The following is a 16,499-nucleotide window of genomic DNA, read 5'->3' on the forward strand; positions in this document are numbered from 1 at the left end:
AAGCGTGCCTCTCACTGCTGTGGCCTCTCCCGTTGCGGAGCACAGGCTCCGGACATGCAGGCTAAGTGGCCATGGCTCACGGGCCCAGCCGCTCCGCGGCACATGGGATCCTCCCGGACCGGGGCACGAACCCGCATCCCCTGCATGGGCAGGCGGACTCTGAACCACTGCGCCACCAGGGAAGCCCTTAAGTGATTTCTTTTTACTAATGGATTTGCTTGTTCTCACCCAGTTGAAGAGACTGATCTTTTTATAAGATAATATCCTTATGATAACATTTCCAGTGTTACATGTACTCAGCGTTTTCAAACTGCTAAGTGAGTAATTTCTGGCTTAGATGAAATGAATCATGATGATTCCTGAAAAGGGCAACATTAATCAGATTTATTTTGTGGTTAGATTCTTATCACTAATCATATCAGTGCCACGTTCATGGAATACCATCAGCAAGTTAGAGATCAACTAGCTACAGTAAAAATCACCTTCCACCCCTTAAGTGAGCCTGGGGAATTCCTGTGCAGTGTATTGTGATAAAACAGAGTGAGAGTAGCTCTCACGAAAAATCACAGCCTGTCTGCAGGAGCATTGGTCTTCCTAGCTGCCATAGGCCATAGACCTGTTTCTGAGAGATTCTGTCCAAATGACTAAGTATTTCTGAGCCCAAGCAGCCAGCAGACCCTGCGTTGACCTGGGTGAAGTTGAAAGTTCTGGATCTGCTTTTTGTGGTGGGCCATTGGCACAAAAGGTGGATTTATCAAGAAGAAGATGGACTATTCCAGGCTACAGAATGCTAGAGGGAAACACACTTGTCCATACACTGTGTTTACTAAACACTGACAACTGGTTAGGAAAGGTTTTACTATTCAGGCTAGTTTATTGGTTATTGACCTACACACTGGTGCTCTTCCTGCAGGGAAGTTACAAATGTTCAGTGACCTACTTTCCGCTAAATAAGTTGCCCTGAAATTATGTTATGGTATTTTATGTTGGCCTAAGTTTCTCTTTCTCCTTATTATTACCTTTCCAATGCTAGTCATTCTATGAAATACAGACGTATGTTTCCTATATAATCCCTACTGAACTATAAAAATTTCAGGGAAATCAAAAGTCATAGAAGAAAATTCCATCTGAGCGTTTACAAGACTTTTTTAAGTTACCTCAAGACTAAAATGGCTCTTGGTATTCTTAACAGCGTCTTCCAAAGTTGTGAAATAAAATAGAGATTTGACAAATTCAAAATGTTACTTTGGTCAAAAACAAAATGGCAAAAATAAACAAAATATAACGAGAAAGCATGAGAGAGAAACCATCAGTTTCCAATGTACTTATTTTGGAATCAGATGTCATCAAATAAATACTCATTTTATTTTCCCAAATATTGAACAATCTAAAAGTATATTTTTCTGTTTTCATTATTCATGTGGCCAAGTAGATGCCTCCAAGTTACTGGGAGGATTATAGGTTTTTTGTTTTTTTTTTACTTTATAAAGAAAACACTTAACAGATGAGGTAACCTAAGACAAGCCAGTGCCTTCTGTGCCTTGATTTTGCTATCATTAAAATTGGGTAATGGGGCTTTCCTGGTGGCACAGGGGTTAAGAATCCTCCTGCCAATGCAGGCGACACAGGTTCGAGCCCTGGTCCGGGAAGATCCCACATGCTGCAGAGCAACTAAGCCCGTGTGCCACAACTACTGAGCCTGTGCTGTAGAGCCTGCGTGCCACAACTACTGAGCCTGTGTGCCACAACTACTGAGCCCGTGCGCCTAGAGCCCTTGCTCCACAACAAGAGAAGCCACTGCAATGAGAAGTTCACGCACCGCAACGAAGAGTAGCCCCTGCTCGCCGCAACTAGAGAAAGCCCGCGCCCAGGAACGAAGACCCAATACAGCCAAAAATAAATAAATAAAATAAATAAATTTATTTAAAAAAATCTGGGTAATAACATTGATTCCTCCGCTGATAATGAGGGGTTTAGAATTCTTAACTAAAAAATCCTACATCTAGGTAAATTCTAAACTCAGTTTTTCTCAGATCCAGAGTATCTCTTGATAAGAACTGGATAGCGAGTAGTCCCTTGGCACAGAAAATGGGCGAGAACCAATGCAAATGCATTTTGTTTACTGTCCTCTAGAGATGGCTTCAAAGGCCCCGAGAGGAATAGGGCTAGATTTCCAGAGCAGCCGCATGGCAAGTCCTACGTAATATTTGCCTGAATTCTCCTTCGTTAACTTAGAAGTCCTGGTTTACAGGGTATGCCTAATATAAAGCTAAAAAGAAAAAAGGAAGAAAATTTAATTTTAGATTTTTTTAAAGGATATCTGCATAGCAGGTCATTCGACCAAAGTAGAACTGAGATTTTAATCTAGCATCAGCAGTATTTCCTTTCATTCTGTGATTTTGCTTTTACAACTTAATGTATTGTTGCTGCCTAAAGATATTTTTATAGCTAATTCATACTATTTTTTGATTCTCACATTCACCTCCTCTGAATGTTTTAAATTCCAGTGGAGCTCTTGGAACAAGAAAAATTCTAAGGCTATAATTAAGGTACACAATTTGACAGTATTCAAACTGTGAATCTGAGTTTAATGTTTCTTTTGTGTCCTGTTTTTCCAACATCATACTGTTTCTTATTACATGGTAAGGTCACTAAAGTTAAGTCTTTAACATTTTTAACTTGTAGATTTATTCCCAATTAGAAGCATTTCTATTCAAGGATTTTCAAAATAAAGGAATCCTTTGGGCTTACTTTAATAAACATATCTTGAATTGATACCTCAAAATTTCTTCAGTTGTATAAAAACATAGCTAAAATGCCAAATGTGTTCCTAAAATGACTTAAAATTTAAATTGCATAGATATTTTCTGATAAAAAATATCAATTTTCTTTAAGATAATACAATTAAAAGAGGAGGGGGCTTTTAATGTACAAATATATTAAAAATGCATGCATCAAGATTCTTTCAGTTAAAAGCAGTAGATTATCTTCAAGTTTGCTTAGATGTAGAGTTTATAGAAAGGATACTGGGTTATCTCATCTCGTCAAAAGAAGGTTTAATAATAAGAAGGGGACTAATAGGCTTCCAGAACATGAATCCTTCAAAATGTTCTGTCTTTCCCCCTCTCTTTCTGCATGACAGCTTCATTTCCTCTTGTTACAGCCCAGCTTCCTACCGCAGTCAGGAGACCGCTGCTGCTGTTTTCCAAGTTGAACATGTTTGGCTCCCACTGTTGACTCCTTCTTACTCAGTTACAGTTTGAACACATCTGATTGGCCTAGATGGGGTCTGATATCCTACCTTGGAGTAATCAGTCAATCTATCAGCAGTGCTCAAGACGGTGGGGTTCCATAAAGAATAATTGCAGGGCTTCCCTGGTGGCGCAGTGGTTGAGAGTCCGCCTGCCGATGCAGGGGACACGGGTTCATGCCCCGGTCCGGGAAGATCCCACATGCCGCAGAGCGGCTGGGCCCGTGAGCCATGGCTGCTGAGCCTGCACGTCTGGAGCCTGTGCTCTGCAACGGGAGAGGCCACAACAGTGAGAGGCCTGCATACCGAACAAAAAAAAAAAAAAAAAAAAAAAAGAATAATTGCAACCATGATTATGATTAGGATAATTTACTATATCAATTAGGAATTTTTATGGCACTATTAACAGGAGACTTAATTCAACCTGGTTTAAACATAAAAGGGCAATTTATTGGCTTTCCTTCTAGACAGCCTCAAAGTTGGTGGTCCCTCATATCCGCTTAATCTAGCATTTTCATTTTGTCATCAAACGTTTCACTTTTTCTGTTCTCACTCTGTGCTACTCCAGTGTGAGTCTCACCCTAAAGCTGACTTCTGTCTTGGCTGTAGGGTAGCTGCCCTCACAGTGGGGCTTGCATACCCCTCCTGCATGTCTAGGAAGAGAGAGGATGTTTATCCAGTGGCATGCTGGAGTTGGCTTGTACCATCTTGCAAGAGTCAGTCATGCTCCTCTGGTCCAAATTCTGCATTTAATGACCTCGCGTTGATAACTTGACATTGGCTATAGTGGGAGTATTTCTACCACAGAAATTAGCAAATGCTACAAATGAGGGTGTTCCTCTATCCCTCGGAGAGCTGGTTGTTCTATTTACCAGCACACTACTGTCTATTCCAGATTCCAAACAGTTTACCTGAAATTTACTCTAAATGGATTGGCCTAGGTCACATGCCCACCCTTGAACCAAGATCTATGGCCAGGGGACTTGAAATTATAAAGTAAGTGTATACCACAGTTTCTTTAATTTATAAGAATGTTCTAACAGCAAACAGGCAGTCTGATTGTAAAGTCCATTATGTCATAGTATGTGCTTATATAAGAGATTGTAACGTAGTTTGGGGCAGTTCCGATGGGGAATTTTAAGTAGGTAAAATGCGTGCGTGTGTGTGTGTGTGTGTGTGTGGGTGTTAGGTACACGTTCAAGTTATCATCTAGATGAGATAAAAGTGTTTTCTGTTGTTTTTGTCAATGAGAACATGAAAAATATTCTATATCATTAGCCATCAGAACAATGTAAATTAAATATCACAATGAGGTACCATTTCACACACAACAAAATGACTAAAATGAAAAAGACTGACAATATCAAATGTTGACAAGCATGCAGAGCAACTGGAAGTTTCAAACATTCCTCATGAGAATAGGTACTGATATAACCACTTGGAAGAATTTGACTGGTAGTTTCTTATAGAATTAAATACATACCTTATTTATGACCCAGCAATTCTACTCCCAGGTATTTACCCAAGAGAAATAAAAATTCATGACCATTCTAGTATCTAGAATAGAAAAGAACTCTTAGAACTGAACATTAAGAAACATATATCCCAGTTTAAAAATGGCAAAGGAGGGAATTCCCTGGTGGTCCAGTGGTTAGGACTCCTCGCTTTCACTGCCGAGGGTCTGGGTTCAGTCCCTTGTTGGGGAACTAAGACTGAGCAAGCCACACAGTGTGGCCTAACTAAATATTTTTAAAGTGGCAAAGAATCTGAACAGATATTTCTTCCAAGATATACAAATGGCCAATAAGCACATGAAAAGATGCTCAACATCGTTACTCATAGAGACAGGCAAATCAAAACCACAATGTACTACCATTTCATACTCTAAAGACAAGTGTTGGTGAGGATGTGGGAAATTAGAACTCTCATGCTGGTTCTAATTGCTGTTGTGGTGGCGGAATGGTGCAGCCTCTTTCGAAAACAGGCTGATAGGTCCTCAAAACATTAAACATAGGGTTACTATATGAGTCTGCAATTCTACTCCTACTTATTTACCCAAGAGATTGAAAACACGTATCCACACAAAACCTTGTACATGAATATCTATAGCAGTGTTGTTTATAATAGCCAAAAGGTATAAACAAAACAAATGTCCATGAACTACAAAATGGATAAACAAAGATGTGGTCTGTCCGTACAATGGAATACTATTGAGCTTGGAAGGAATGCAGTACTGACACATGCTACAACATGGATGACCCTCAAAAACATTATGTTAAGTAAAAGCAGCCAGTCAAAAAGGGCTGAATATTATATATTGTATATATATGATTCTGTTTATGTGAGATGTCCAGAGTAGACAAATCCACAAAGACCGAAAGTAGGTTAGTGGTTGCCTAGGATTGGGAGAACAGTAAAGGGGGAGGATGGGGCGTGACTGTGAATGGGTACAAGGTTTCTCTACGTGGGGATGAAAATGTAGAAATGGGGGAAATGTCAGATACCTAAATTTCTGTGGAACTGTGAATTGGTAACACTTTTCCAAAGGACTGTTTGATAAATCTGAAAAAGAATTTTACCTTAGTACCAGTAACTCAACTTCTAAAAATTTATTCTAATGAAATAATGAGAAACTTCTGCAAATATTTATAGATAAAAATGTTTGTTTCAACAGTATTTTTAATCACAAAAGCTAGAAAAGATAGAATTATTAAGCTGTAGGGGATTAATTGAACATAGTATGGCACATCTATATATTAGAATTTGATAGATGCATTAAATTCAGTGTTTTAAAAGATATTTAATCATATTAAATGCATGATGTTATGTTATTTCATGTTAATAAAAATTAGGTTACAAAAGATCATGTGCAGGATGATCCCAATCAATGTTTTTGTTTTGTTTTGTTTTGTTTTGGCTGTGTTGGGTCTTCATTGCTGCATGCAGGCTTTCTCTAGTTGTGGCGAGCGGGGGCTACTCTTCGTTGTGGTGCGCGGGCTTCTCATTGCGGTCGCTTCTCTTGTTGCAGAGCATGGGCTCTAGGCGTGTGGGCTCAGTAGCTGCAGCACGCGGGCCCTAGAGCGCGCAGGCTTCAGTAGTTGAGGCTTGGGGGCTCTAGAATGCAGGCTCAGTAGTTGTGGCACACGGGCTTAGTTGCTCGGCTCATGTGGGATCTTCCCAGACCAAGGATCGAACCTGTGTCTCCTGCATGGACAGGCGGATTCTTAACCACTGTGCCAGCAGAGAAGTCTCCAATTAATTTTTTAACTATATAATTCACCCATAAAAATGACTGGATACATTGTAGTAATAAAAGTCTCCTTAACTATATTTAAAATAGATAACCAACAAAGACCTACTGTATAGCACAGGAAACTCTGCTCAGTATTCTGTAATAACCTATATGGGAAAAGAATCTGAAAAAGAATAGGTATATGAATCACTTTGCTGTACACCTGAAACTAACACAATATTGTAAATCAAAAAAAAAAAAAACAAACAACCCAAAATATGCAAATTAAAAACATCCCATCACCAAAAAAAAAAGTGTTTTAAATTTTTTGTTTTTCTGTTTTGTATCTCTCTTTAGAATGGGTTGGAGTATATATCTGTTTTATAATTAGAAAACAAAACAATGATATATATTTTACAATCACTAAACTCTTAAGCTAATATTGTTTGTGTGAACATTTGTTTAATTAACATTGAGATTCTAATGACGTCTCTGTGGTAGGAGTCCTTTATCTGTGTATAAGCGTCATGGTTAAACGCAAGGTTTAGCAGCACTTTGGCGCTTGGGGCTGGGTCATCCCTGTTGTGGTGGGGGGCAGGGGGCCTGGGGCAGCCCTGAGCATTACAACACGTTTAGCAGCATCCCTGGCCTCTGCCCACGCCGTGTCGGTGGCACACCCCAGCATGACAGCAAAACAATGTCTTCAGGTACTGCCAAATGTCCCTGCAAGGCAAAATTGTCCCCAGTTTCTAATCACTGAATTAAAGGAGTCATTTTATAGGGAAGAAAATTCCAGATTGTTTCAAAGTAGGATTCAACGGTTGTGAAGTTCTCCCTGTTTCCTCACCCCTGTGCTTGTTTTGTAACTAGCGTGAGGGTCATTCATCAGGAAACCAAGTTAAATGGCGACTTATTAAAATGGCTGTTGAGTCTCATTTTAATTTCTGTGTAAATTGCGTGAATCGTCCTCACATTTTCGTGTGATCGTTTATGTCGCTTCTGATTATTACTTACGTTGCTTCTGGTTGTTCCATGCCCTGTTCAGCTCGCTCCACTGTAACGGGAAGCTGTGTCAACGACGGCGTGCACATAGTCAGGGGTTACAGCTTATCCTCCACGCCTTTGGCGACCCTGTGTGGGGATGAGAGCCTGTCCCCTGTCACCACCTCTGGTCCCGTGCTGCTTAACTTCTACTCAAATGCACACACCACGGACTTGGGATTCAAGTTTTTCTATAGGATAACCCGTGAGTATCCATAATGATGTAGTTTGGAATTTTCTTTTTTTCTCGAGCAATTTTCATCAGGAGATTTAATTGTATTCACACATCACCAAGTTGAAGACTCAGAGACCTTAAGGGAGAAAATTATCAATTAGGTGCATGGTCTTAAAAAAAAAAAGGGGAGGCCCTTTTTCATGAACTTTGGCAGAACTACTCTTTGAAAATCAAATGGAAGATTGAGATTTATTTTTGATAGTTTAAGTTAGAACGAACTGCTACCTTCAGTTATTCGTACATTGCATGAAGTGACTTTTTGGCCTGGACTGTCCAGGTGCCTATTTCATTTTCCCAAGTCACTTTGTTGAAAAACAATCCTTTGTACATTTAGAAAAAATGTAAGAGAATATCTTTATGATGTTCTGGTAGGAAAGAATTTTTTAGCAATATGCAAAAAGCACAAGTCGTAAAAGAAAAGATGGATGTATTCTACTACATGATAATTTGCAGCTTCTCTGTATCAAAATCAGGGTAAGACAAGCCACTGAATGGACAAAGACCTTTGTAGCTACCAAGATCTTTTCATTTTTTGTAGACAGTTTGATCCATGTTTGTTTGAAAATCATAAGATTCTATTTCCCTATTTTGAATGGTCTTTTCCTCTCCTGCAATAAACTTGGCTGGTTTGCTGACAGCATTTTTTTTTCCACATCATCCTAACTTCAGTAACACGGGCAAAAAAAGATCTTGCAAAATGTTTGTTTGATCTTTACTTGACAAAACCCATTGCTAAAGGTAGAAAGTCAAATTGTTTTCTTTCAAATAAATTATTGTTCCCATCCACAGAAGAGCCTGAAAATGTTTATTTACTCATGAAACAGGCCTTCGTGGTTTGTGCACATTAACTGCCACCGAGGCCTGGCCCCGTTTGTAACGCATGATTTTGTGTGGCCCAGGGTTTCTGTTAGCACAAACAGAACATTCCTTCCCCCAGTTGTCTGTTGGATAAAGAGAAGGGGTGACTTGTTTTATTCTTTTGGTACAACTAGTGTTATGGAGAGTTTCCTCCCCACTTTATATTATTTTACTCTTTAATCCCTCATTTTCCTAAAACACTGTATACAAGGGTCCACAGTATCTACTATGAGAGTCTCTTTTAAAGAGGGTTATTGGTATCGAAATTTCAACTCCTGACAATGTACAAATTTGGGAGTTATTCTAGGCATTGACAAGCTTTCAGAGACCACATGATTGTGAACAAGATGAAATAGACTAATGGCTACACAAATCTAACATTTAATTCACTGCAGATGTACCCAGGGACCTGAGCACATGAATAATTATGGGCATAGAGAGAATAGCTTTCCCTGCAATGTGGGCTCAATTGAGACAAAATAAACAAACAGACAAATAAAAAATTACCTTAATAACCTTAAATGGCAGCCACTATTTGGTTATCATTTCTAAGATATGTAAATGGAATATATCCATTGATAGTATATAAACCATAAAAATATCATCAAAATATACTAACCTTACTATAATTTTAGAATCATAAAGTAAAATAATTGTAAACCTTTCTCACTGCTGTGAGAATGGGCACTTTCCATCATTGCACAGCACAAAGTAATCCTCCTTATATGCAAAGCCAAGCGAAAAAAATAAAAATTCTATATTTTGTATAATGGGATTTCATTCTATTTTTATGGCTGTTGTTTTATTGACTAGTCGTAGTAACTAAGGGCTGTGGGCTGTTGATTGCTTCACTCGGGGTGGGCCTACCTTCCTCATGCTTGTTGAGGATTGGTAATAAAACTTGGTCAAGTATGGTCCTTACCAGTCTCACGACCAAATAGAAATACACGGGACCCAAGAGCTACGCATTTGAGCCCACAGAGGGAACTAAACTCCATTATTTCAAAAGTGATTTCTAAAGTTACACCTTACAGGAGTCTGTCATGGACATAGGAGACTCCAAGCCATATTATTTAAGATTTTTAGATCACAGTCCTTCCTGGGTTCCTAAGCCCACAACGTGCCTTGGAGTCTGCACAGCTTTTCTAAACTTCCAGCAATCACTGTTGTCCCTCTGAATCTGTCACTGCATTGTAGAGAAAGGACAATTATGTTCCAGCGTGTGACACGTTCTTTCTCATTATTGTCGCTCTGGCCGTTATTTTGGCTCCGACTTAGTCCATCCCAAGAGGTGCCTTGAAACATTCTTCCCTGCCTTTACCCCTTCCTGTCTTTTTCCCTCTAACTCAGTGGAAAAATCTGAAGTATTTGTAAGCACAATAAAGAGAGGTTTACATTGCTTTAAGACAAATAATTATCATCTCTCTTGGGGAAAAAGTTACCATAGTAAAGAATGTCTGGAAATGACTCTCCTCTGCCATGAGTCATAACCATCCTCTGCCTGTTCCGCGCCTTCTGTTGCAGCCTGTGGTGGTGTGTTCAACCTCTCCACCGGGGTCATCAAGAGCCCTTTCTATTCCTACTCTGCGTACCCGAACAACATGCGCTGTTTGTACACCATCACCGTCAGGGACGACAGAGTAATCCAGCTCAAGTAAGACCGTTTACCTTCTTAAGAAAATCCTCCCAGCTCTGTTTACAGAAAAGGTGTTCATTTAATGATGTGGAGCACTGGGCTTCCCTGGTGGCGCAGTGGTTGAGAGTCCGCCTGCCGGTGCAGGGGACACGGGTTCGTGCCCCGGTCCGGGAAGATCCCACATGCCGCGGAGCGGCTGGGGCCGTGAGCCATGGCCGCTGAGCCTGCGCGTCCGGAGCCTGTGCTCCACAATGGGAGAGGCCACAACAGTGAGAGGCCCGCGTACCGCAAAAAAAAAAAAAAAAAAAAAATGCGGAGCACTGATTCTCATCAGAGGCACATACAGGAATCCGGAGGAAGGGAACGTAAGCATGCGGTGTGATCCTGTTAGCCTGGGAAATGGGCCCCTACCCTCCACGCAAGCCAGTGGTCATTCAGGGGAAAAACAGGCACTCACTCCACCGGTTCAAACAATTGTTGTAGTTTTCCGACAGTTTTAAAGTAGCTTCATACACTGGGGTGTAAAGTTATAAGCCTATCTTTAAATCAAAGGGCATGGGGAGGGCAAGAGGAAACAGTTTCCATCTTGGGGGCACATATTATACACAAAGAACTTTAGTGAACACTTCCACCATTCTCTTATTTAGTTCTTGAAACAGTCAGATGAAGTATGTATTATTAATCTCACTCTACTGATGAGAAAACTGAGGCTCAGAAGTGTCACATAACTTTGCCAAAGTGATATAGTATTAAATGAAGAGTCAAAATCAGAATCCGGATCAGACTGATCTTCTCCCCAAGCCATGTCCTTCATACTTCCCTATGCTCTCTCTCAAAGGGTGAATTTTCTAAGTACTTAAGAAATTCCTTTGTATTCCCATATCAGAACACCTCTAAACTGGTGCTATATGAGATATCTTATATCATCAGGAAAATTCTCCCCGATCCTGCATACTTCCAACAAGACTGATAAAGGGAAAGCAACCTCCAGTTCTCTGAGTGACAAAGTTCACTATTGCTGTCATCTGAGATGATGAATTTCTAACTCCTGTGTTTCAGTGATATACAGCATATGGTGGAAAGCTCTGAAACTCAGCATATGGTGTAGTTCATGGCAATATAGAATTTTTTATAGAAGCTTAATGGGCTAGGACCCCTCCTACCTCCGTTCCTCCTATATGTCAGTGATCACATTCTCTCCCCCCAGTCATAAACTCTCCATAATTTACCTCCAGGGACCTCATATATCAAATGGGTCCTTGGACTGTAAGACACATCTCATCAAGCCTGGTTTGCTTCCTGTATCAGACAGTGAGTGGTCTACAGGATGGACCCTGGAGAACACTGCAGGTCCCACCTGAGACTATTTGTAAAGAAGCTGTGCCCCAAAGCCAAAAAGTCCTTTAAGGCCCAGGAACAAAAGAATAAACAAAAAATGCCCAATGGCCAGGAGCAGGAGGCCTGTGAAGGGATCACCTGCTCCGAATGGAAATGTAAGGAACGGTTCTTGTCATTTGCTGTCGTGGCACAATACTTGGTTCTTACACGTGTAGGATTAGAGCATATGCTATGATATGTGTATATTTTTTGCTCTTGCCTGGGCCCTGGGGCTCACCATAGTCAAAGTTCACATCAGCACACTTGGAAAATTATTACATTCTTTCTAAGAACCTACATTCTGTGAAACAGATACTATTCTAGGTACTGAAGAAGTTGTAGACATTAGTAAAACATAAATCCTTCTAGGCTCTCAAAATAGGCCGGCCTCATGACGTTTTCTGTTAATGGGCTTTTGCAGATATTTTCTGTGCTGTCATGGGAAAATGATGCAAAGCCAAAACAGCTTTGAGTCTTCTTGGAAACTCAGATTTTTATCTTCATGGGTTCACGTTGTGGAAAATAAATGTATTGTCTATAGAAAATAAAAATGAAAGTAGTGTTTTTGGAAATTATCTAGCTATTGTTTTGCCTTCTTTTATTATAGGAACATTAAATGTTACATGTGGTTAAAGAAAATTAAATTTTTCATCTTGATCTTTATCATCAGTTTGAAAACATTCAGCCAATCAAAACCTGTTTTAAAATATTGTATCATTTTTTTCTTAAGCCTCTTAAAGGAAATATTTTAATCATGAGATATTTTCAAATTATTCCATATTATATATTATATATTACAGAGGCTAGCAAAAATACCAAAACCCGGAAAACAAACAAAAACACCTGAGAAAGAAGAAGAACCTAGAAAAATGATGACAGGACATCAAATAATTTAAACAGGTTTTTAAAAAATAAGCTATAATAAACCCACCATAAAAATCCTTAAGAGAATCCATGTAGGAAGCCTTCTTTGTTTGGGAACTCTGGGAATAGTTACTTGAAATGACAAACATAAGACCTGGATTGAAATATGGTGTTAGGGAACTATATTCAATATCTTGCAATAAACCATAATGGAAAAGAATATGAAAAAGAATATATATGTGTAATTGGATCACTTTTCTGTACACCAGAAACTAACACAACATTGTAAATCAACTATACTTCAATTTAAAAAAAGGAAAGAAAAGAAAAAAAATACTATGTTAGACAATGAAAGAAAAGTCAGGGATGTATCTGTCAGGATAGGTTATAAGTGGTAACAAACAACCCAAGGCACAGTAGCTTAACTCAACAAGTTTATTTCTCACTCATATGAGTGTGTCCAACGTGGCCTGGGAAGGAGTCTCCTCTCATCATGGTCACTTAGCTGCCCAGGTTGATGGAAACTCATTTCTACATTTGCTTCCATGATCATCACTGCAGTAGAAGGCAGTGTGGCAAACTGAGTAGTAGTTCTTAAAACTTCTTCCAAAAGTAATACTCATGACTCCTGCTTACATTTCTGTGGCCAGAGCATGTCTCAGGGCCACATCAGACCTCAAAGTGTGCACGGAAAGACAATCCTAACAAATGTCAGGAAGGCTGAGCGCTGGGATGAGTGGTGACATGCCCGTGACGACCACAGTGATCTGAAATGTGAATTTCTGGTTATAGCAGTTAAATAAGACTCAAGAGAATTTAGTTCATGCTTTCCTACCATTGGTTTTTTATATTTGTTATTTCTTTTATGAGGAATAACTATTTCTTATTCCTAGTTTTCAAAATCATAATAATAACGATCATTTGTTGGGTCTGTCCTTTTTTTTTTGAGCATCTACTGCATACCAGTTACCATAATTTGGTTCTTACACATTATTTCACTTAACCTTAGAATAAACTCCATTTAAAAAGAAGGAAATAGACTGAGAATGAGAATAAAGCTCTGATTCTAAAACCAGCATTTCTTCCACTCTATTATATTAGCATTCTTCCCATTAACAAAAAAGAGATTGATAGTACCACTTGATCTCACAAAAATAACAAGGGAACAGAGTAAATACCCTATTTTTAATGAGACTGAAAAACTAAAGTGTTGCTGAAAGATAAATAAATATCAGTTCAACTTATCAAAACTTTTATGTCAAGTAGATTTAATATGTCCTTGACTGTAAACCCCTGGAAATCCAGGACTGTATCTTACTCATCTTTATATCCCCAGAGCTTATGACACTCCTTGCTGTATTCTAGTCTCTCAAACACGTTCCTCTAAACTTTTGAACTGATCAGTAAAATAGTACACTGTTTCTACGTTTCCTGTCAAGTGAAACTTGGATGCTGTTGGCGTTTGTCTTGTCTTTTTTTTAAAATAAGAACTAAATCTATAACTTAATGGAAATCCAAATGGAGAACGTTATTATTAACAAGGTTCATTTCACAGGTTCAATGATTTTGATGTGGTTTCCTCCACCTTCTGCTCCCAAGACTACCTGGCAGTGTACGATGGTTCTACCATCAGCGATCCCCTTCTTGGCAAATTCTGCAGTTCCGAACTTCCACCGGGTGTTAAGAGCAGCAGTAATAGTATGCTCCTGGTGTTCAAGACAGATTCGTTTCAAACAGCAAGAGGTTGGAGGATATCTTTCTGGCAGACATTGGGTAAGAAGTTTGCATGTGTAAATCTAGTTTTCATGACTGTTAGTTTTCTGCTTTGTTTAACTTTTTTCACCTGTCTAAAGTTGCTCTTCATTTAAGTTTAGAGGAATATGTCACATAAAATTTTGGTTTTAAAAATTACATACGGTGGGGCTTCCCTGGTGGCGCAGTGGTTGAGAGTCCGCCTGCTGATGCAGGGGACACGGGTTCGTGCCCCGGTCCGGGAAGATCCCACATGCCATGGAGAGGCTGGGCCCGTGAGCCATGGCCGCTGAGCCTGTGCGTCCAGAGCCTGTGCCCTGCAACGGGAGAGGCCACAACAGTGAGAGGCCTGCATACCGCAAAAAAAAAAAATTACATATGGTGTATTTTGAGTAAAAACAAAAAATCACTCAACAAATGTGTCTCTCTAGTATTTAAAGACAGTCTGTCTACACCGCCATCTCAAATGAGACCTGAGTCTCATTTTGTCACCCATGGAAATGGTGGAAGTTAAGCCTATAGGTAGCAAAGTCCAGATCAAGAAAGAGGGCCCTGTAGCCTCTGTTGACTTTATCCTTAAAATGGTGAAGAGCCTGGGAGACTTTTAAATAAAGAGTGCACAGCCTGACTGGACTTCTGGAAAGATCATAGTGGTAGCAGAGTGGAGGAAGGTGGAAGGAAGAAGCTTATCACAGAATTCCAGATGAGAAAGGTTGAAGGCTCAAACTAACAGAGTGGGAATAAAAATAGAAGAAGGATGGAACTCTCAGAGGTATTCAGAAGGTAGAATACCTTGGAAGTACAGTGTTGGGAACTTGATGCTTATTACATGAGGACAGGAGTTGAGGATGACTTCTGTGAGTGACTTGTTGGATACTGGTGCCTTAGGAGGCTAAGATTTAGGGAAGAAATATTGTATTTGGTTTGGATCATTTTGGGTTGGAGGGCCTATGAGACATCTAAATGGAGAAATAGAGGAGGAAACTGAAGCTTGAGAAGCAGCTTGGGCAGAGGGGGTGATCTGGGAGTCATCTAGAGGTAAAAGGAAAAGCTGGGTGAGAGGATCAATCAAAAATAGCTCCCCCCCCCGTTTATTCCCACTGCTTCTGAGAAAGAATTATCTATAAAAAATTAACTTGGAACTTTGAATTCTTTAAAACAGCGGTCCCCAACCTTTCTGGCACCAGGGACCGGTTCCGTGGAAGACAATTTTTCCACGGATGGGGGCGGGGGCATGGGTCAGGTGGTAATGCGAGCGACAGGGGAGCAACAGATGAAGCTTCGCCCTCTCACCCGCCGCTCACCTCCTGTCGTGTGGTCCGGTTCCTAACAGGCCATGGACCAGTACCAGTCCACGGCCTGGGGGTTGGGGAGCCCTGCCGTATGAGTTAGCCGGTCTGTTGTCTGTTTATCCGTACTCGTAGCATCAGTGGCACAGTCTAAGATAATTTATATTTGGCTCTGGGAGGTGTTTCGAGTCTTCCATTAGAATATAGAAGTGAATAACGTTCTGAAAACAAACCGCTCATAAAACGAATCGCTTACTGTGAAGACTCAGAGAAACATGGGAGGTTTTCTATGATAAGAATCCGGACTCACCGTTCAAACTCTTTCTTCCTCTTTACCCCGTGCTGTGGCTGACCTTCAGCCCTCTGATAGAAAGCAGAGCTCACCTTCACCTTCTTTACATTTGGTGTGTGATTTTTTTCATGCATTTCTTGAGGGGACCAATTAGACATTTGTGTTTTGAAGGCTTCCCAAGAAAACGCAGACATGGTGCAAATTGTATCAGAAAATCACTTTGCCACCTACCCTACTTAGCTGTATCAACAGTGACTTGAAAGCAAGTCTCATGGGCAGACAGAGAGCATTGCCTTAATGGAATTGCCCAAGTGAAGTGTCATATAAAACACAGAGGGCTATTTTGAAAGAAAAATTAATTTTCCTTTGGAGACTTTTTGCACAAGAGAACTTGTTTATTTGTGCCTTTAGCACAGACTTTAGAATCAAATGACACATAATTGCATAGCTCTTGCTACCTGCTTTCAAGTTGTTTTTCTTTTTCCTAATGTATTCTCACATGATCATTGAAGTCATCCTAAAGTACTCCACACGGCTGTCACCCGCGTGAAAGCTTCCAAGTGAGCCAGTGTTCCCTAGCCTCATTAATTATTACATTTTTCTGAGCTACAAAAAGACATTTGCCGACTTAAGGTGATTTTACTGAACTGAAGTAGCACAGAAGGAATAATCT

At 40.0% G+C, this 16,499-nt stretch overlaps 1 protein-coding gene across 1 annotated transcript in view; it reads left to right on the forward strand.

The window, feature by feature from the left end:
- The window catches only part of CUBN (cubilin), a 270,373-nt gene that overhangs the window by 212,524 nt on the left and 41,350 nt on the right, over positions 1-16,499 (forward strand). The window contains exons 57-59 of the mRNA XM_082617071.1: positions 7,528-7,728; positions 10,141-10,270; positions 14,049-14,266. Of these exons, the coding sequence (XP_082473197.1) occupies positions 7,528-7,728; positions 10,141-10,270; positions 14,049-14,266 (549 nt within the window). The remainder of the gene's footprint in view (positions 1-7,527; positions 7,729-10,140; positions 10,271-14,048; positions 14,267-16,499) is intronic.

Source organism: Mesoplodon mirus (genome assembly GCF_964341445.2).
Source record: "Mesoplodon mirus genome assembly, chromosome: 4".
Lineage (NCBI taxonomy): Eukaryota > Metazoa > Chordata > Mammalia > Artiodactyla > Ziphiidae > Mesoplodon > Mesoplodon mirus.